Below are 18,632 nucleotides of genomic sequence, written 5' to 3' on the forward strand. Positions count from 1 at the left end.
CTCGCCCCGCCCCCGGAGGGTGGTGTACTGGAGGGTGCCACCTCGGGCAGCCGGGGAGCGGCCCGGCTCAGCCGAGCCCCGACACCACTGTAGCTGCCCAGTGCATTTGGAAACTCACAGGATCGCACACACATATTCATGTGCTTCCCTGTAACTTGGATGCTTCCTTTCTTTTACTATTCCTTGGACCTTAAAATTTGATAGTAAGAAGATCCCCCTCATTTGGACGAGTCCATTCACTCCACCAGCGAGAATGTTGTTTCTGTAGGAATAACCTATTTCCGCCATAGAGATGTCAGGGAAGGAGGGCCTGATGGGCTCTGCGCTGCCTCCCTTGGCCGAGAGGAGTCAACGGCGTTGAGCGGGCCCCTAGGACAGAAACCGATCCCAGATTTTGAACTCCGGGCTAAGAGCATTCATTCCCATAAAATCAGAGGCATACCGTCTAAACAAAGAGAGGTCCTAGAGATGAGTGCACGTCAGTGTGACGCATGACGCCAAATTAATGGCAAAACTTGAGCTTGTCTGGCTTGCATAATAGGCAAGATCTCTCGTCCTCAGTCCGCACAAAGATGCTGGAGAAAGGATCTGAGGTTACTCTACAGCAGCACTACCTGGCGCTCTACCGTGAGCGATCTGGTGACAGTTCTTGTAAGGCTCGTAATTCTGCCGCTGCTTCTCTGTTATCACTCATTCTTTTTGATTCCCTCTATAAGCAGAGAACTGCCATGATGATCCCAAGGGATAATTCATATGGAAGACTTTTGTGACCTATAAAGTGTTCTATGAACATGAGTGTATTTTTAGTGCTGTGTAACTGCCTGGGAACATGTTTTCTTCTGTATGCAGATTATAAACTCAAATCAGAGGTGTCAGCTGCTCGGTTAATACCAGGAGAATCTGTCAGGCCCTCACCTCCAACAGGGGGCACTCCTGAGTTTACTTGAGGATTAAGGTGCTCTTTTTCCTAACACATTTTATCACCTCAAACAGTAATAGATAACATTTATTGAGTGGCAAGAAAACGACATGATTCTAAGCCATGCACAGAGGCACACGCCTGTAATCTCAGCCACTTAGGAGAATGAGGAAGGAGGCCAGCCTGGGCAACCTCACAAGTCCCTGTATCATTAAGGAAAAAAAAAAAAAAAAAGGCATGATTCTTACCTGATACCTATCAATCTATATGGATAAGGAATTAATTCTGGGAGTGGTTAAGCAACTTGACAAAGGTCACTCTGTAAGTGGCAGAGCAAGAAGTACAAATCCAGTGCTCTTTACCACCTCAGAGCTTTCTCCAGCAGGACCCTCTTGGTGCACTACATTCTCCAATACACCCCACTACCACCACCAGTAGTGTGCTGGTAAATGTCTAACTTGACTCTCTGGTATGGAACTGCCTTGATTTGTAGTATTTTTTTCCAGTTTCCTACCAAGACAACTTTAAGCTACAGGACATCACTGAATTCAGAGTCTGGAATGAATGGATAATTAGCTCTTGATCAGCAAGGATAGTATAGGCTCCTGAGAGCCAGTATCAGCTTCAACACACTACTGTCACCTACCCTACCCTTTAGGCTCCCCTTCCCACCTGTTCTTCCGAATTTAGATGCTCTCCTCCTGCCTGTGTCTCTGACTCCCTCTTTTCCTCTCCTCTGTTCAATATTTCCTTTTCTTCTTCACCATGATTCTGCTTTTGTTCAGCCCTTGCCTACATCCCAGGTGTGGATGACTCCCTGGGCAGTCTGGGAGTCTTCTTAGAACCTGGGGAAAGAAAAAGGTTGCATGCCTTACAAGACCAACAACCTCTTCTAGAGCCTGCACAAAACCACAGGTCATCAGTAGAGAATGTTGACAGGACAGAACACTTGAGAAAGGTGAAGGAGTAGGGGGACCCAGGAGGGTTGGAACCGGCCCTGATGTGGGGGTGGAACAAGGGCCTAACCTCCAGAGCCTGCCAGTGAATGAGGGGAGTGACTGACTGTCGGGAGCCGCTCTGGACATGAGCTATGTACATACCTTTAAGTTTGAGTAAAGGGGTACTGAACAGTTATTGCACCCTGCAATACATTGGACTTTTACGCCTGCTGAGATAATGAGGTGTGGCTCCAGGCGGTGGGGTTGAGTTACACTCACCTGCTCCTTTGTAATCCTACCGCTTTGTCTTTTTGGGGATAGAATGTTCCATGGAACCTCCCCTTGCATGTCCCTTATACAAGAATAAAGAATTCCTGTGGCTGTCTCTCTTTCCATGGACCCTTAAGGTCACAGAGCCATCCCCGGATTTTGAAAAGGTACGTCTGTGTGTTTGCATGCTTTCTTCACCATTTTCTTAAATCATTGGAATAATCAGATTTTGTGAACCCAGAGTAGGTCCCCAGCTCAAATAGAGATGGCGATAACTGACCTCCGTCTACCCCACGCACACACACCATCTCAAGGCCTTTGCTACCAGTATACTGGTGTCATCATCATCATTATCATGGAGCCCTATTAGGCATCACGACAGCATAACACAGGCACAACTGTGTGGATTTCTCCAAACCATTCAAGACAGATAGTCAGGTGCAGTAGCACACGCCTGCAATCCTGGGGACTCGGGAGGCTGTGGCAGGAAGATCACAAGTTCAGTCTCAGCAAGTTAGCAAGACCCTAAGCAAATTAGTGAGACTCTGTCTCAAAATAAAAAATAAAAAGGGCTGGGGATGTATCTCAGCGTAAGCTCCCTGGGTTCAATCCCCGGTACCAAAAAAAAAAAATGCAATTCTACCCCCAATCCCTATTTATAGATAATGAAACTAGAGTTCAGTGATATACAGTAGTTTGCTGCAAGGATTAATTTTTTGTGTCAATGTGACTGCGACAGGAACACACAATTTGGTCACACATTATTCTGGGTGTTTCTTATGAGATAACATTTGAATTGGCAGACGAAGTAAAGCAAGTGGCCTCCACCTCATCCAATCAGACGAAGGCCTGATGGAACAAACCCTCCACTCTTCTCATGCATAAGGAAAACTTCTGCTTGACTGCTTTCGGGCTGGGACATCAGTCCTTTCTGGCTCTACCTGGGTCTCAAGACGGATGGCATTAAAACTGAAACTACCTCACCTCTTCTGGCTCTCCAGTTGCTGACTTTAGATCTTGGAACTCATCAGCCTCCATAACAGCATGAACTAATTCCTTATAATAAATCCCTCTATCTCCCCACTCTGGTGTGTGCCTGTGGTGTGTCCATGTGTCCTATTGGTTCGGTGTCTCTAAACCCTGACTAATACACTCACCAAGGCCACACAGCTGCTCTTTCCTCATTCCACCAGCCTTTACCACTCTTGCCCCTACACCAAAACTCATCCTCCCCATGAAGCCTTCTTTCCTGCCCTAGGGTGAGGCTAAGTCCCCTCACCTCTCTGATCTCCCAGTTAGCCTTGCCTCCTCTTACCACTCTGAATTCTTCCAGGGAAATTCTCAATGCAACTCAGATCTACAGTCCCATAGTCATTTGAGTAATCCAGTAGGGAAAGGGTCTTAACCAAAAAAGTGGGATGGCATAGCATGAATTCTCCCTTCCTACACCTTTACCTATAAGGATTGAGGTGTAATTGTTCACTCATTCATTCATGCCTCATGTATGTAACTGTCCACATGCCAAAGGGAACAAGTCACAATGTTTTCTGGTTTTTTTCCTGTACCAGCAATCGAACCCAAGGGTGCTTAGCCACTGAGCCACATCCCCAGCCCTTTTTATTTAGAAACAGGATCTTGCTAAGTTGTTTAGGGCCTCACTAAATTGCTAAAGCTGGCTTTGAACTCACAATCCTCCTGCCTCAGTCTCCCAAGCTGCTGGGATTACAGGTGTGCACCACTGTACCGACTAACAAGTCACAATTCTTGCCCTCTGAGAGCTCCTAGTCTTACAAAGGAGAAATAGAGCAGGAGGTACAACTGGGCAAAAAAAGCTAACAAGTAGGGAGAAAAATGGTAGGAGGTTCTATGGGGATCGCTAGTGTCATCCCAGAGGTACCAGTGACCTGAAAGAGAAAATGGCATAGTTGGAGTGAAGGAGTCCCAAGCCCTGCTCTGTGCAAGTTAGGAAGCAACCAGGCACCAAAAGAAAACCAGGACAACTGCAGAGAACACAGGATGGCAACCTGAGGAGATGGGCAGAGAAGGGGGGTTGGTGGTTCCAGGAAGAAGTGGAGCTGCAGGGGGTTATTCTGGGAAGTCCTTCTGGAGAAAGAGAAAAGCCAGGCTGTAGTAGAGATCTTGCTGAGGGCTGAGGGAGACATGGGGTTCTGAGGCAGAAAAGGCAAGAAGAGAGGGAGCCAACTTCTCAGTCAGAGCCTGGGCCCCCGGCCGGCTAGACAGACAGGCCACTGAGCAGGGCTCTTAGCCATGCCTGCTGCAGAGGCCTGCGGAGGGACCTTGAAGACCAACCCAAGACCTTGGGAGTAGGCAGCTGGCGTTGCCTGGTGAGTACGGCCTCGGATGGCCCCACCTTATCCTGGGATGTGCCCAGAGGAGAGCTGAGCCCCGAAGAAGCTGGCCCTGAAGGCCACCCCAGCCGCTCCAGAGCTGACCCCAGTGGCGTCATAGGGAGTGACTCAAGCCTCAGCAACAACAATGAGTGAGACTGACGTCAGGCGGGGGGCTCTTGACGGTGGCCAGCCTGCCTGGATAGCCGGCACCCGGCCTGCTGACCCTCCATTCAGGGCAGGCCGTGGGGGTGAGGAGGACCGGCTGTCTCCTTCTAACCTCTGCCCCCTGGGATCCTAGGCAAGGCTTCTCTACCACCCACCCTTTCTGGGATGTCACTCCCAGCCCCCACTCTCCGTGGCAGAGGAAATGCCTGGGCAGATGGGAAAGTGGAGAAAGTGGCAGAGAGCGTGAGAAAGAGGCCCCTCCCAGCCCCGACCTGCCAACCTCATCAGGCAGCCTCTGGTCCTGGACCAGCCAGGGTGTGTGTCTACTGTCTGTTCTGAGAGCTGGGGATCTGTCCTGTGCTGGGAAGAGTTGCATTTCTTGTTCTCCTGGAAGGTCTATGTGTTTGTCTTGCCAAATTGGGGTGGGGGTTGTGCTTAATTTCTGTGTATCTGTCCCTGGGGGGGGGGGGAGAGGGATCATCTCTTCTCCCTTCAAGGGCTGAGTATCTGTTCTTTTGGGAGGCATGTGTGTATCTCTCATTCTTAGGGAAAGGGATTCTGTGTGACTATCCTTGCAAAAGGGAAGAGCTATTTATCCGCCCTGTTGGGGGCAGGTCTGAATTTATCCCCTGGGAGACTTTTTTCTGACTCTGATTTCATGCCATGCAGGGGGCATCTCTACCACCTCAAGGTATCCCAGCTACCTGGGTCCCTGGGATGAGGGGCCAGTTTTCCTGCTTGGTCACCCCAAGGCTGGGCTCCCTGGTGGGGGCCCCAAGCTAGGAGGGCAACGCCAGTCAGCACCCTGCCTGTCTGGCCGGCCACTGGGCACTGCTCCCTGCTAACGCAGCATGTACCAGGACAGGCCCCCCCCCCCCGCCACGCTCCCCTCCCTGGCCCAGCTGCTACCCCCAGCCCCCGCAGCCACATGGAGTCTGATTTATGGTCCTGAGTTGAGGCTGGGCAATGCCAGTGCCTGGGTCAGACCTTGAGGAGACCTGAAGTGGCCCCCCAGCCTGGCAGGATGAGGGCCCAGCAAGAGGTGAGAGGAAGCCAGGGTGGCGGGGAGGAGGAGCAAAAAGGGCTAGAGGTGGCAGGTGGGAAGCCTGGGCCAGAGCCTCCAGGGCCCCACAGCTCTTAGGCCACTTCTGAGTCCAGCTGGGGACCTTGGAACGGGCCTTCTCCCCTCAGAGGGGGCAGCGAACACTGGGTAGTAAGGAGGGCTTTTACTTGGCCTGGCACTGACTCCTTCCTGTACCCACCACAGGGGCTGAAGTTTTCTAAATCCCACTAGCCAGCCTAGGCCTTCACCCAGCAGTCCCCTAGCCTGGGCCCAGGGAAGCACCTGGGCAGAGTTTCACCTGAGAGTCTGAGAGTGGAGAAGGGCTGGAGGCAGAGGCCATAGCCTGAGTTTGAGCACTAGCTCAGAACAGCTGCTATTCGAGCTGTGGGGCTGCAAGGTTAGGTCCTGACAGGACTAGAAGCAGGATGGACAGAGGTTCACCCCTTCAGCCTCATATTCCAAGGAATCCAACGGTTCTGGGGTCTCCGCTGCAGTCAGGGGCTAGTGAGGGAGAGAAGGGGGCCCACCCAGATTTCTAAGTTCAAACTCCCTGGGAGGCCCAGGCCCAGCCTTCATGCGTGTGCACCCAGCATTGCCCTCCACCAGGACAGAACTCTGACATCCTAACACAACTGCCTCATGGCTGTGGAGGCCTTCATTGATCACTGTCCTGTTAACAGGTGGCAGCCTCCCACTTCTGACAGGTCTCTTGGGCTTCCCTCTGCAGCCATAGAGGCGGCTGTCCAACAGCTGAACATGCCTGGTACAGAGCGGACCATGTGGACAGCACAGTTCGACTGTCGTGTGGTTGCTTATGGCCTTCAGAAGTTTCTTGCCTCCTGGAGGTGAACCTTTACCGCTTCCCTCCATAACCAAGGCCTGTGGCTCAGCCAGGCATGAGGTGTTTTCTACCCTAGGCCCCAGGGAAGGGCCATGGGGCACAGCTCCTAAGGTGTAGATCTCCCCTCAGAACCTAGACCTCAGACCATCCTTCCCAAGTCACAGTGGCACCTCAGGGCTGGGGAGGAGGTCAAGGCCTCTGGGCACTGGGCCCAGTATGGGTGGGTGGGGTGGGGGAAGACAGGGAGGCAGGCTTCCTGGGTCTCCATGTGAGGACAAACAGCAGGCTTTGAGGCCTTGGAAAATCCCGCCCGGGATTCCAGGCCCTGTCGCGTCACTGCCTTTTGACTATTGTCCCCATCGGAAACGGGCCCAGCCCCCGGCCAGCAGGGACAGAGCGGCCATTGTGAGGCCCCACCAGCCTCAATGCCCCCTTGTTCACCCTCCTCGCCCCTAGCAAGATGTGGAGGCCAGGTCTTGAAGTTGCTGAGAGAAAGAAAGGGCTGCCTCCAGGGTCCAGCCCTGGGCAGGGCAGGCGAGGCAGGGTGGGACTAGAGAATCAGCCAACCCACCCCACACGCCCTACACCCCAAATGTCATAGTCCTAGAAAAGAATCATCATCACTAGGAGATTCTTTTGTGGTAATGGGGACTCTACCACTGAGCTACACCCTTACTCTTATTTTACTTTTGAGACAGGGTCTTGCTAAACGTGAGGTTCTCCTGCCTCAGCCTCCCTAGTACCTGGAATTACAGGTGTGCACCAAAACACCCAGCTTGGAGGTTCTTTCCTTGGCGTGGCCCTGGACTAGAAGGCCAAGAGGTCATGTAGCTGGTATACCCAGCTTGGATACTTACAAGCCAAGTTGCCTTGGGAAATTGGGAAAGTCATTTCATTTCTCAAAAGTAGATTACTCTTTTGGAAAAAAACAACAGCTAATATTTATTGGTGTTTATCATGTGCCAGGCACAATTTGAAACACTTTTTTTTTGGTACTGAGGATTGAACCCAGGGGCACTTTACCACTGAACTACATCCCAGCCTTTTTTATTTTTCATACTAAGATCTGGTCTCACAAAGTTGCTTAGGGCCTCACTAAATTGCTCAGGCTAGCTTTGAACTTGGGATCCTCCTGCCTCAGCTTTCCAAGCTGCTGGGATTATGGGTATGCACCACCATCCCTGACTGGAAATACTTTAAAGTGTACTCACTTTATGGCAACTTTATGAAAGGTTTTTTTTTTCCCTGATTTATAGATAAAAATAACTGAGGCACATAAAAGTTAAGTAACTTTAATTAACTTGCCTAATATTACAGCTTGTGAGAGCTGGAACCAGAATTGATTGTTTTTGTTTTTCTTTTTGTTTTTGCGGACTGGCTCTAGCTCAGCGGTTCCTTCGACAAAAAGCTTACAATCACCTCTTTTTGTTTTTGCTGTGCTGGGGACTGAACTCAAGGCCGAGTGCAGGTGCCTGCTAAGCAAGTACTCTACCACTGAGCCACACACCCAGCCCCAGAGCCAAGATTTAAACCCTGGTGGTCTAACTCCAGAGTCTTTGCTTTTGACCACACTACTATGTTCCCACCTGTGAGATGGGAACACATGCTTTTCTCACTAGGTGGTCGTGAGGGCTAGAAATAACAAATATTCCATGAAAAGGACCCAGCTGGTAGTGGATATTATACATGATAGATATTATCACAATGGGGCTTAGAAAACTACAGGGACCAAGATTCTCCCTTGTCCCTCCCAGGCCATAGCCTGTCCTCACACATGGAGAGAGACCTGAAGTGAGAGGGACTCCGTCCTGCCACAGTTGTGGGAGGTTTTCCGGCAAACTCTGCTCCTAATCACAGTGCTGACGCCAGGCTCACTTCCCTACTAAACAGATGGGGAAACAGACCTTGGTTGAGGAAGGGGCTTCTCTGACAGCAGTGAGGAGGTAGAGGCAGGCCAAGGGGCGCATTTCCTGATGACCTCTTGGCAGGTGCTTTTTCTGCTGATAAAGCTCACTCAGGAGCCAGGGACACATGCTTGGAAGTTCACATCTGGTGAGGGTCACAGCCACCCCCTCAGGGACTGGCTTCTCTACTCCAGCCACACATGGATGCTTCAAAAGGTCTGAGGTTAGACTGTGTTTCCAGAAGCCAAGGAGGCGTGTGGTTGGGGGGTCCTTGGATAGCTGAGGAAGGCCCTCACATCTCCCCTGCTCCAGAGTAATGCCCTATTTTGTCCAATTGCCACATAGTGGGAGCAGCCCCTCATCCAGTCAGTTCCCAGGGGCCCTGGAGGTAGAGACTCAGATCCTGGGACAAGGGTGGTGAAGAATGGAGTGAGAGCACTGCCTTTGGGGATCCTACCAGGTCCAAGAAGGAAATGATGATGCTTGATGAACACTGAGCACAGAGAAGGGAGCTGGGTCCTGCCTGGTGACTAGCTACCTTAGGCCTTAGGTTGCTGTCAATGAGGTCCACGTTTCTCAAAAAGGTGACACCAACTACCTGTATCACAAGCACCTGGGTGATAGCTAAAAAGTAGATTCACAGGTCCTGCCCATCACCAAACCTGAGTCTCCGAGGAAAGAGCCCAGGCATCTGCCATTTAAGCCAGCAGACAAAGCAACTGGGAGCTGAGCAGGGCTGGAGAACCTACATGGGGGCACTTGGGCCAAGAAGGCCAAGGCTACTGGCTGTGTGGATCCTGTTGCTGCAGTGGCAGGGAGTCAAGGGAAATGTAGAGAATGAGGATGAAACAAAGCTTAAATTCAGTAACTGCTATTACCATTTGGGGCTCGCCTCTACCCAGCCCATGTAGACACTAAACAAACACTCCTCTAACCCTAAAACCTCTATGCATCTGGGTCTATTCTTTCTGTTTCAGATGTAGAAACCAAGAATCAGAGAGGGTTAGGGGTGTCACTCAGTGGCACAGTACTTGCCTAACATGCAGGAGGACGTGGGTTTAAAACCCAGCCCTATAAAACAAACAAAACAAAACACAACAACAACAAAAAAACAGAATAATCTGCCCCAGGTCAGGAACTGTGGCAGTCCTGACACCAAAAGCCAGGTCAATTGCTAGAACTGCTGCTCTAATCCCTGGGTTAGGCAGCCTCGGCTGCAGCCCATCAACCAGCCAGCTGAGATTAGTGGAGGCTCCCCTGTGCTAGAAACCAGTCCAAGTATTTTGTATAACCACCAAACAAAGCAGGTGCCAATACAATCTGCCTTTGAAAAACAAGTGAACTGAGACCTCAGTTTATCTAGATTTATCCAGAGCCAACCCTATCTCTTAGGTAATTATGGGGGTGTAGGTAGTGGATGTCAGAGACAGACCATCTCAATTTCAGCTACATGTCTATTTTTTATTCAATATATTAAATATATTAATCAGAAAAGTCACATACTATAAATCCAGGAAAAATACACAAATATAAATGTCAGAATCTGTCATTTGTCTTCTTCCTCAAGTGACAGTTTATGTACATGTGGAAGGAGGGTGGGAAGAGAGGGCAAGTCCAAGGAGGTTGGAAAGGCTTGCCCAGGCAGAGGGGGGACCCCATCCCTTCCCCCCAACCTCCATCTTAACCTCTTCCTTCCTGTATTTACAGCAGCATTCAGCTTATTTACAGCACAGAGGCATGTGTTAAAAACGGTTTATCTTACAAAAAACATGAAGGCCAGGGTTGGGCTTGGGGAATAAGACAGTGGGGTCACCCCCATGAATGCATCCCCCTCCCACAGGGCTTGAGCTCTCTGCTGACCTCCTGGAGCAGGTGAGGAGGTGGTCAGTCTGCAGCTTCAGCCCAGGCTATGGAGGTGCTCAGGGGGTCCGTGGGCTAAAGGCACGTGGGGTGGCATAAGAGCACGCATGTGCACACGTGTTCAGGGTTGGAATCAGAAGGGCAGTGTGTCCATAAAAATCTTGTCAACAATGGGTGGAGGAGGCACCAAGTCCTCCAGCTTGAGGTAGAAGATGCGCTGTAGGCCCTGGGTGCACAGGGTTCGCAACTCGGGCAATTTGCCCAGCAGACGTGACAGGCAGCTGGCTGGCTGGGGCTCACCGGCTATGGCTGCCATGTGCTCCTTTAGGCAGCTGGCAATGCGGTTCTGCAGCTCCTCTACCCGCCGTGGCTCCTGTAGCCCATGCCGGTCTGCAAGGAAGGTACAGGATTAACCACCCAGCTGAAGACCCAGCCTCCCAGCCTCCTGCCGGCCACAACTGTGGCCACAATTGTTCCTCTCAAACTCCTCTGGCACTTTGCAAAAGCATGTCCCCACAGGAGCTTATCCTTTTTCCTCCAGTAGTGGGGACTGAACTCAAGGGTGCATTACCACTTAGGTATACTCCCAGCCCTTTTTATCATTTATTTTTTGGCACTGGATATTGAACCCAGGGGCACTTTACCATTGAGCCACATCCTCAGCCCTTTTTATTTTGAGACAGGGTCTTGCTAAGTTGCTGAGGTTTGCCTTGAACTTGAGCTCCTCCTGCCTAAGCCTCTTAAGTCACAGGCATGCATCATCGTGCCTGGTTTATTTTTTGAGGCAGGGTCTTGCTAATTTGCCCAGGCTGGCCCCAAACTTGTGATCCTAGAAGCCCAGAAGCCTGTCTTAAAGGCACATCAGAAGCCTCCAGAAGGATGCTCCTTATCCTCCTAATCCAAGGAAGAAATCAAGGCCTAGGAGCTAGAATAACTTGCCTTAGATCACAAAAAATGGATTGAAACCTTAACCCAGGTAGTCTGGTCATGACTTTTCTTCCCCAACAGTTCTGGGAAGCCCTGGAGTCAAGCAGAGTGTTCTGGGGCCACCGCCAGGAAGAGCTGGCCTTAGACCTTGCCTCCCTCTGCAGCCTACAGTAACTCTGACCGTGTTCCATACAGTTAGGTCCCCTGTGAAATATAAGTGAAAAGAGGGCTGGAGGCAGATTCTGATGCTTTGTAAAATAAATAGATCTGAAAACCTCTCCACTGAACACCTGAGCCCATCCTGCCTAACTACACGTCCTCAAGTCCACAACAAGCGCAGCCAAGCTGTGCCACCACAAGTCAGAGCAGCGGCCACCTCCAATGGAATTATTGATTGGAGAGGATACCAGAAGGGCTTCTGGGGTGCTAGCCATGTTCTGTCTCTTTGTTCAAGGTGCCGGTTATACAAGTGTGGTTTATGAAAATTTATCATGTGTACTTTTCTATGTGCTATGTCACTGACAGGGAGACTTTTAAAACAAACCAAAACCCTAGGCCAAATACACAGCACCTGTGGCCTTATCTTGGGCCATCCGAGGTCATTCAAAGGCAGTCCTGGGCATTGGAGTCAGGTGCAGCCAAGCTTCTCTCCAGTTCCTGAAGTCCCCACTTTGCAGGTGGGTATGAGCACGCGACAACGTAGAAGCCCAGGAAGTGCCAGATGCCATCCTGCCCAATGTTGGGGCAGCGCCTCCTGAGGGCCATTCATCCCCCTAATACCCACCCCCGTGGACCCAGCTTGGTGCCAGCCACTTACCAGTGATGAGGACAAGAGCAGAAAGGCAAGCAAAGGCAGGGACATCGACTACCAAGCTATGCAGGGACCGTGAGAACGCCAGGATACTGTCAATCCAGTCACCAAAGCCGCGGGCACACTGGAGTCGGTGCAGCACCAGGCCTGAGCAGAAGATGAGCTTCCCCTCACCTGGCTTAGACCTGGCGGAAGAGGTGCCAACAGTCAGGTTTATGAACAGAAGTAGCTGAGAAGGTGCCAGGAGGAGGGTGGGCAGCTCACCGGTAGGCCAGGCGGAGGATGAAGAGCTCCAAGAAGGCTGACTCCAGCAGCAGGTCCTGGTCACCCGGAGACAGCTCAGTAAAGCCAGGGATCTTCTCGGCCCACTTGCGGATAACCTCCAGGGAACCCGACAGAAGATCGTAGAACTGCTGCACATCACCAGCATCTTCCTTCCCAAAGTGGGGCAGCACCAGCTCCTGGAACTGCAGGGTGATCTGGGGGATAAGTACTGCAGGCCAGGCCCATGCCAGCCACCACAGGCAGCCCTGTCAGCTGCTTGGATGCCAGACCTGGGAGTGAGAATATGCCCCAGATTGGGCCCATGCACTCACTTGCTGCCCACTCTTACACATCATTCCAGGGCTGGGGCTGCTTTTCTTTTTGGCACTAGGGACCAAACTCAGGGGTTGCTTCACCACTGAGCTACACCCCTAAGTCCTTTTTAATCTATATGTCACTGAGTAGTTGAGGGTCTCACTAATTTGCTGACTGGCCTTGAACTTGCAATCCTCCTGCCTCAGCCACCTAAACCACTGGGATTATAGGCATGTACCACAGCATCTGGCAGGATCACGATTCTAAGTGGCTGCCCACCGGGGGTGCATTTCTCCATCTGGTCAGGTCAGGGGGTGCCTCTTTTTCCAATGTGTTGCCTGAGGGTGTGCCTTTCCTAGCATGCATTTGCAATGGTCTTCCCCAGAGCAGGAGCAGGGCGGAGTGTGTGGGGCTTCACCTTGGAGTAGTCCAGTTTCGCCATGCTGGGGCCTGAGTCCAGGTGTGCTCGGACAAGGGAGGTGAGGAGATTGGCAGGGGAGGCATCTGGAGGCTGCTTGGGTTTTGAAGGTAGCCGGCCCCGCCGCCCCTTCAGGCTGTCTGTTCGGACAACTGCAGAGAAATGGGGAGGGATGAGCAAAGAGGGAACCAGAGGAAGAACCCTTTGGCCCATGCTACACACTCCAATGCCAAGAAGCACAGGACCCAGGAACCAGTTCTTAAGACCACAGCACCCTAAAAAGGCTCTCCCCTACCACCACAATCACGGTCCAGGCAGGTGGACGTCACCTTCCCTCTCAGGCCCATGGCCTAGAGGTGGGGTGAAAATCAGACCCAGAAATGCCCACCACTGTAGGCCTGGGGACCCTGCCTGCCCCACCCTATCAGGCCACCTCTGCCCTGCTGGGCCCCATCCTGCCACCCACCTTCCTTCACCATGCCCACAGCCAGGCACTTCTGGAAGCGGCAGAACTGGCAGCGGTTCCGCCGCCTCTTGTCCACAGGGCAGTCCTTGTTTGCCAGGCAGATGTACTTGGCGCTTTTCTGCACTGTGCGCTGGGGTGGGGGGGGGCAACACGGAACAAGCTGTCAGAGTGTGGGGTGGAGAGGGGAAGGACAGGGGAGGGGACCGTCCAGATCCTGCTGCCGACGCAGACAAAAGCACTCTCTGTTCGTAGCTATTTTTCTAACATTTGGGTGGCAAGGGAGGGAGAGATGGAGGGGCAGGGAGGGGAGAGAAGTCCTGGAGTCGCTGGGGGTAGTTTCTGCCTCAAGAGGAAGACCCTAGGGCCCAGGACTAGGAGCGAGGGGCTCCCGGCACTCCAGACACCTGTACTTTTTAACATGCCTGTGTCCATCTACCCATTCCATGGGGCAGACAGGAGAGGGCCAAGGAGTTGGGGGTGGGGACGGGAAGCTAAACAGGCACCCAGTTCTGGGACAAACATGCAGCCTGTTCCCAAGTGCACCCCCAGCCCTCAAGAACCCAACTCTCTGCCTAGATGCTTTCATCTCATGCCAGGGAACACGAGTGCCCGAGGCTCCCCTTCCCAGCAGGACCTGGGTGGGGAAGCGGTGCAGGGAAGAACCAGAGGCTGGCCACTAGAACTTCCCCTCCCCAAACACTCTGTAGTCAGTGCCCTTTGCCCACCTCACACCTCTTGTTCCAGCTCTCTGCCATCCCATAGGCCCCTCTGTGCCCTGGTGAATGAAAGATTCCAGCACCTGCATCTGTGGGTCCCCAGGAAAGTGGCCTATCTGGCAGGCTTGCCCCCTTTCAATGGGACAAGACTAGCTGGGAGGAGAAACCAAGAGAGCCTACCACAGACCCCAGTGGGATGAGAGACGGGCCCATACTCACTCCCCACAGACGCCATGCCCAGAGTAGCATACCTTAAAGAAGCCCTTGCAGCCTTCACAGGTGCGTACACCATAATGCTGACATGAAGCATTGTCCCCACACACAGCACAGCGGCCCTCATTTCCACCTGGAGCCCCGCTCCGGGCCTTGGCTGAGGTCACAGGCACATCCAGCATTCCTGGGCCATCCAGGTGTGGGGAAGTGGGCGCCAGGCTTGGGAAAGTCACTGGCATGGAATAGCTCTCTCCCTCCCCCAGCTGGTGGGCAGCCTGTGAGGGGAGTAACTTCAGGGAGCTTTGGGCCAGACTGGGGCTAGGACCAGGGGGAGGACTGAAAGAGAAGAAGGTTGGTGGTTGCGGGGGCCCAGAAGCCTTGGGCAGCTGCTCTGTCCATGCCCTCAGGCCTTCGTAAGTCTGGCTGGGGGAGAAGTGGCCAAATGAGCCATCCCAGGGAGAGAGCTGGGGTGGTTGGAAGCTGGGTGTGGACGGCGATGGGGCAGAGCAGGGGCTGCCATAGTAGTCAGAGCCACTGGAGGATAAGGTCTCATCCAGTGGACCACTCAGGGTGCCAGGGTAGCAGCCGTACACCTGGAAGTCTTCAAATTTGAAAGAAGCAGAGGCAGGGGAGGTGGCCGAGGAGGAGGATGTGGAGGAGGCAGAGGAGGAAGCCGAGGAGCATGGCTGGGCTGTCCCGGGCAGCTGGTAGAGGAAGGTATCAAACTCTCCCGTGTAGCCATCCATGAAGGTGCTGAAGCTGGGCAGGGCAGTGGGGGCAGCAGGGGCCGCCTCAGGGCTGGCCAGGTCCATGGTGGGCTTGCTGAGTTCAGGGGTCAGGGCGTCGCTTGCCAGGTGGTCACGGGGTCCTGGACTTGGTGCTGGTGTCCCATACTGGGCTTGGATACAGGGCATTACTCTAGAGAGGGAGAAGACAGAAAGGAGGGGAGGGGATAAGTCAGAGGAACGTGGAACCTTCTCTGAAAGAATAGGCCCAGGACAGCCAGGTGGTAAGCCTAGAGACAGGAGAGGCACCAGGGCCACAGTGCACCAAGAACTCAGGAATCCTGACCCCTGACCAAAGCACTATCTCAATCCATGTGCCACAAAGCCACTGGGCAGTAGCCCAGCCTGAGTGGGCTCAGTCGGAAGGCCAGCCACACCCCAGTCGGCCTGGGAACCCTTGGGAAGGCATCCAGCCAGCACTTCTCTGCTGGAACAGGGGGAAGCTGTGTTCCTCCAGCCCCTGCCCCTCCCCTCCCAGGGAAGGCGTGGGTGGGAGAGGACGGGTGGGAGAAGCAACCTGCCTCAACCCAGCCCCCAGGAGCAGATTGACTTTTTTCTCCAACCAGGCACTTCCTGGGAATATTCCCAGGCACACCCCAGCCACTGGATACCCCTTCTCCCTTCCAGCAGAGTGCCTGGGGAGATGGACATCCTGGAAATGGAAGAGGCGCTAAGACTGACAGCCCAGCTGTCTAAGGTGATCTAAGTGGCAACATCCAAGCCTGTCCCTCATCCCCACCCCCAACCGGCATATTGAGCAAAGGCAGCAAATCCAACACATATCCCAGATCTGCTATCTGAGGCTGGGCACCCACTCCAAACCTCCTAGATGCTTCCAGAAACAAATAAAAAGGGAGTCCAGGCCTCCTCACTATTTTCAGCTCCCCCGGGGTTCAGGTAACCAGGCTCCAGACCTTTAAAGGCCTATGCTAAAGGGAAGCTGAGGTGGGGCCAGAGAATGGCCCTCTAGATATCCAGGAGAATGGACAGTCCCTAAGAGGAATTTGTCTGCTACCCACAGTTACTTGTACAAGAGAACTCTCAAAGTCCAGCAGAAGACTTAAGGTGGCTATAAAGAAAGGAGGGCTAGGGATATAGCTCAGATAATAGAGTGCTTGCCTTGCAAGCACAAGGACCTGGGTTCAATCCCCAGCACAAGGGGAAGGAAGGAAGGAAGGAAGGAAGGAAGGAAGGAAGGAAGGAAGGACCGACGGACGAACCCACCCCTTGGTGGGTGGATGGAAGGTGATCTTCCCCTGCCTGGGTCCTTCCACCTAAGCAGTGTCTGCCCTGAAGCATCCAGAGGCTCAGGCAAAGGGGATTATACAACCCCCGCCCCCAATCCTGAGGCACAGATGAACACAGACAATGTCATTAAGGGGAGATCCTTAAGTTTGCGGACTGCTCCAAAATCATGCAGAGGAGGCTCCAGAACAGTCTCCAGTCTCCCTTTCCACTTCCATTTCTGGGATCACAATTCTGTCCTCCCCAGACAGGGAGGCAAGCTGAATAAGAAACCCAGCTGGAGCACAGAGTACCACGTTCAAGGGGTACACTGATGGGGCAAAGGTTGTTACCACTTCCTGGAAAAGAGCCCAGAAAGTCCTCTGGTTCCAGCCCTTCTCCAATCCACAGGCTCCCGAAACAGGGCAGCTCCATCCCTGGCCAGACATTCATACAACCAACCCAGACAACAGAGGCCCTTGAAGTTCCAGCCCCATCTCATATACTACCTGGGGGGACATAAGGATGGCCATGTCTGTCCACACTAGGATAGCCCAGGCAGGGATGGGTTGTGGGTGGAGGAAGAAAGGTAGCAGCCACACAGGACTGGGCATTTGTTCCAGCCTCATTCAAATCCTGTTTCTCCACTTGGACAGCCCACATCCGGATCAACCCCCACAACAACCTAACCCTTCCACCAAGCAGGTACTGAACAACACAAGATATGAACCTACATCTAGGCTCATAGGAGGTGAAGGGGGGTGAGCAGTCCACAGGGAGAAGGAAGAGGCGGGGTTGGAGGAGGGAGTGGGAGAATCCGCTTCAGGCAGGTCCTGGCAACAATGTGGTTTGCACCTGTTATGCTGAACAAGCCTCAGGCTGCACCCTACCTGCAAGATCCAACAGAGACCACTGCCGGAAGGGGCAGAGGTGAACAGCAAGTGGAGCCAGAATGGGGGAGGGTATCCTCTAGGTAATGCCACACTAAGACTCCAACATTAGCAACTTAATTTATATGCAGATTCCCAAGGACAAGTGTTTCCACACACCCATCACCCGCCCATATACAAACACACACACAAACACACCATTCAAGGCACAGTTAAAACAATCTTCCCTGTGCTTCCATATACCCTGACCCAAAGAAAATTTATCCCAGCAACAGCAAGCACTCGTGCACAGTTCAACCACCAACCTAGCCATTTCCTTCAGTAATCCAGAGGTCTCCTGATATAATTCAGGCAGAAAGTTTGGGGTGACCAACCCCTGCAAACTAAGCTACAGATTCTGGAAGTGGTTGAAAAGAAAAAATGAAAAAGAACAAAAACGGGGCAGGAGGAGACTGAGGAGAAAACCCTTTGGGAAATCCAATTCCAGTTGGTGTCAGATGGGTCCCAGAAACATGAAGCGCTACTGTGTATCTTCTCCCCCGCTTTAATAAGACCCCCATCAGCACCCGAATCCAGAACACCATGTGCCTCCTTGGGCAACCTGGGAGACTGAACTAAGGCCAGCTGCTTGCTGGACAAATCCCCACTCCCGGCGCCAACCCCAACCCCTGCGGCTTCCACCTTGCAGATACTTCACCCCGCCCCCACCCTCAACCCCACTCCAGGAGTAGATTCCACTCAAGTTTGGGTCTTTACCCCGCTCCAGCCACTACCCCTCAACACCAGAGCTGCACTACACATCCGCCCTCCTGCAAACCGACCCTACAACAACCTTTCTGCCCGCGTGTACACCCATCGCCTTCATGCACCACCCCTAAAACCAGATGCATACTCCCCACCGGGGTACCTACCCGGACGGCTCCTGTTCCCCCTGCCCGGGACCAGCGCCCCAAGTCGCAGCCTGGTCCCGCGTGCGCTCCTTGGTTAGTCTCACGCACTCCCCCAACTTTCACAGCCTCCGACACTGGGGCTCCCCGAACGAGCCGGACCCTCCTCTTAAACGCTCCGTGACGCACGGGGAGGGGCGGGGGCGCCACTGACGCACGCGGCCCCGGCGAGCTTTGGCCATACAAGGGCGCGGGGGGCGGCGCGGTTCCGGCACTTGGCGGCCAGGGGGAGGCGCAGGGACGGGGAGCCCAAGGGGGCGGGGCGAGGAGGGGGGGCCTGGAATGTCTGCGCGCGTGACGCACGCGGGGTTCCATTGACGCAGGGAGCGCGGATTGTTTGATCTA

General features: G+C 53.1%; 1 protein-coding gene across 1 annotated transcript; it reads right to left on the bottom strand.

Annotated features, from left to right (window-relative positions):
- Positions 1-9,891: 9,891 nt before the first annotated feature.
- Positions 9,892-18,382, bottom strand: Nr4a1 (nuclear receptor subfamily 4 group A member 1). Its single transcript, XM_027950072.2, has 7 exons — positions 18,252-18,382; positions 14,480-15,359; positions 13,513-13,642; positions 13,047-13,198; positions 12,314-12,516; positions 12,056-12,234; positions 9,892-10,701 (listed from the first exon to the last, which is right to left on the bottom strand). Exons 2-7 carry the CDS (start codon positions 15,353-15,355, stop codon positions 10,445-10,447), a joined length of 1,797 nt encoding a protein of 598 aa, XP_027805873.2. The 5' UTR covers positions 15,356-15,359; positions 18,252-18,382; the 3' UTR covers positions 9,892-10,444.
- Between the last annotated feature and the right edge of the window lie 250 nt (positions 18,383-18,632).

This window comes from Marmota flaviventris, chromosome 3, assembly GCF_047511675.1.
Source record: "Marmota flaviventris isolate mMarFla1 chromosome 3, mMarFla1.hap1, whole genome shotgun sequence".
In the NCBI taxonomy this organism is placed as follows: Eukaryota; Metazoa; Chordata; class Mammalia; order Rodentia; family Sciuridae; genus Marmota; species Marmota flaviventris.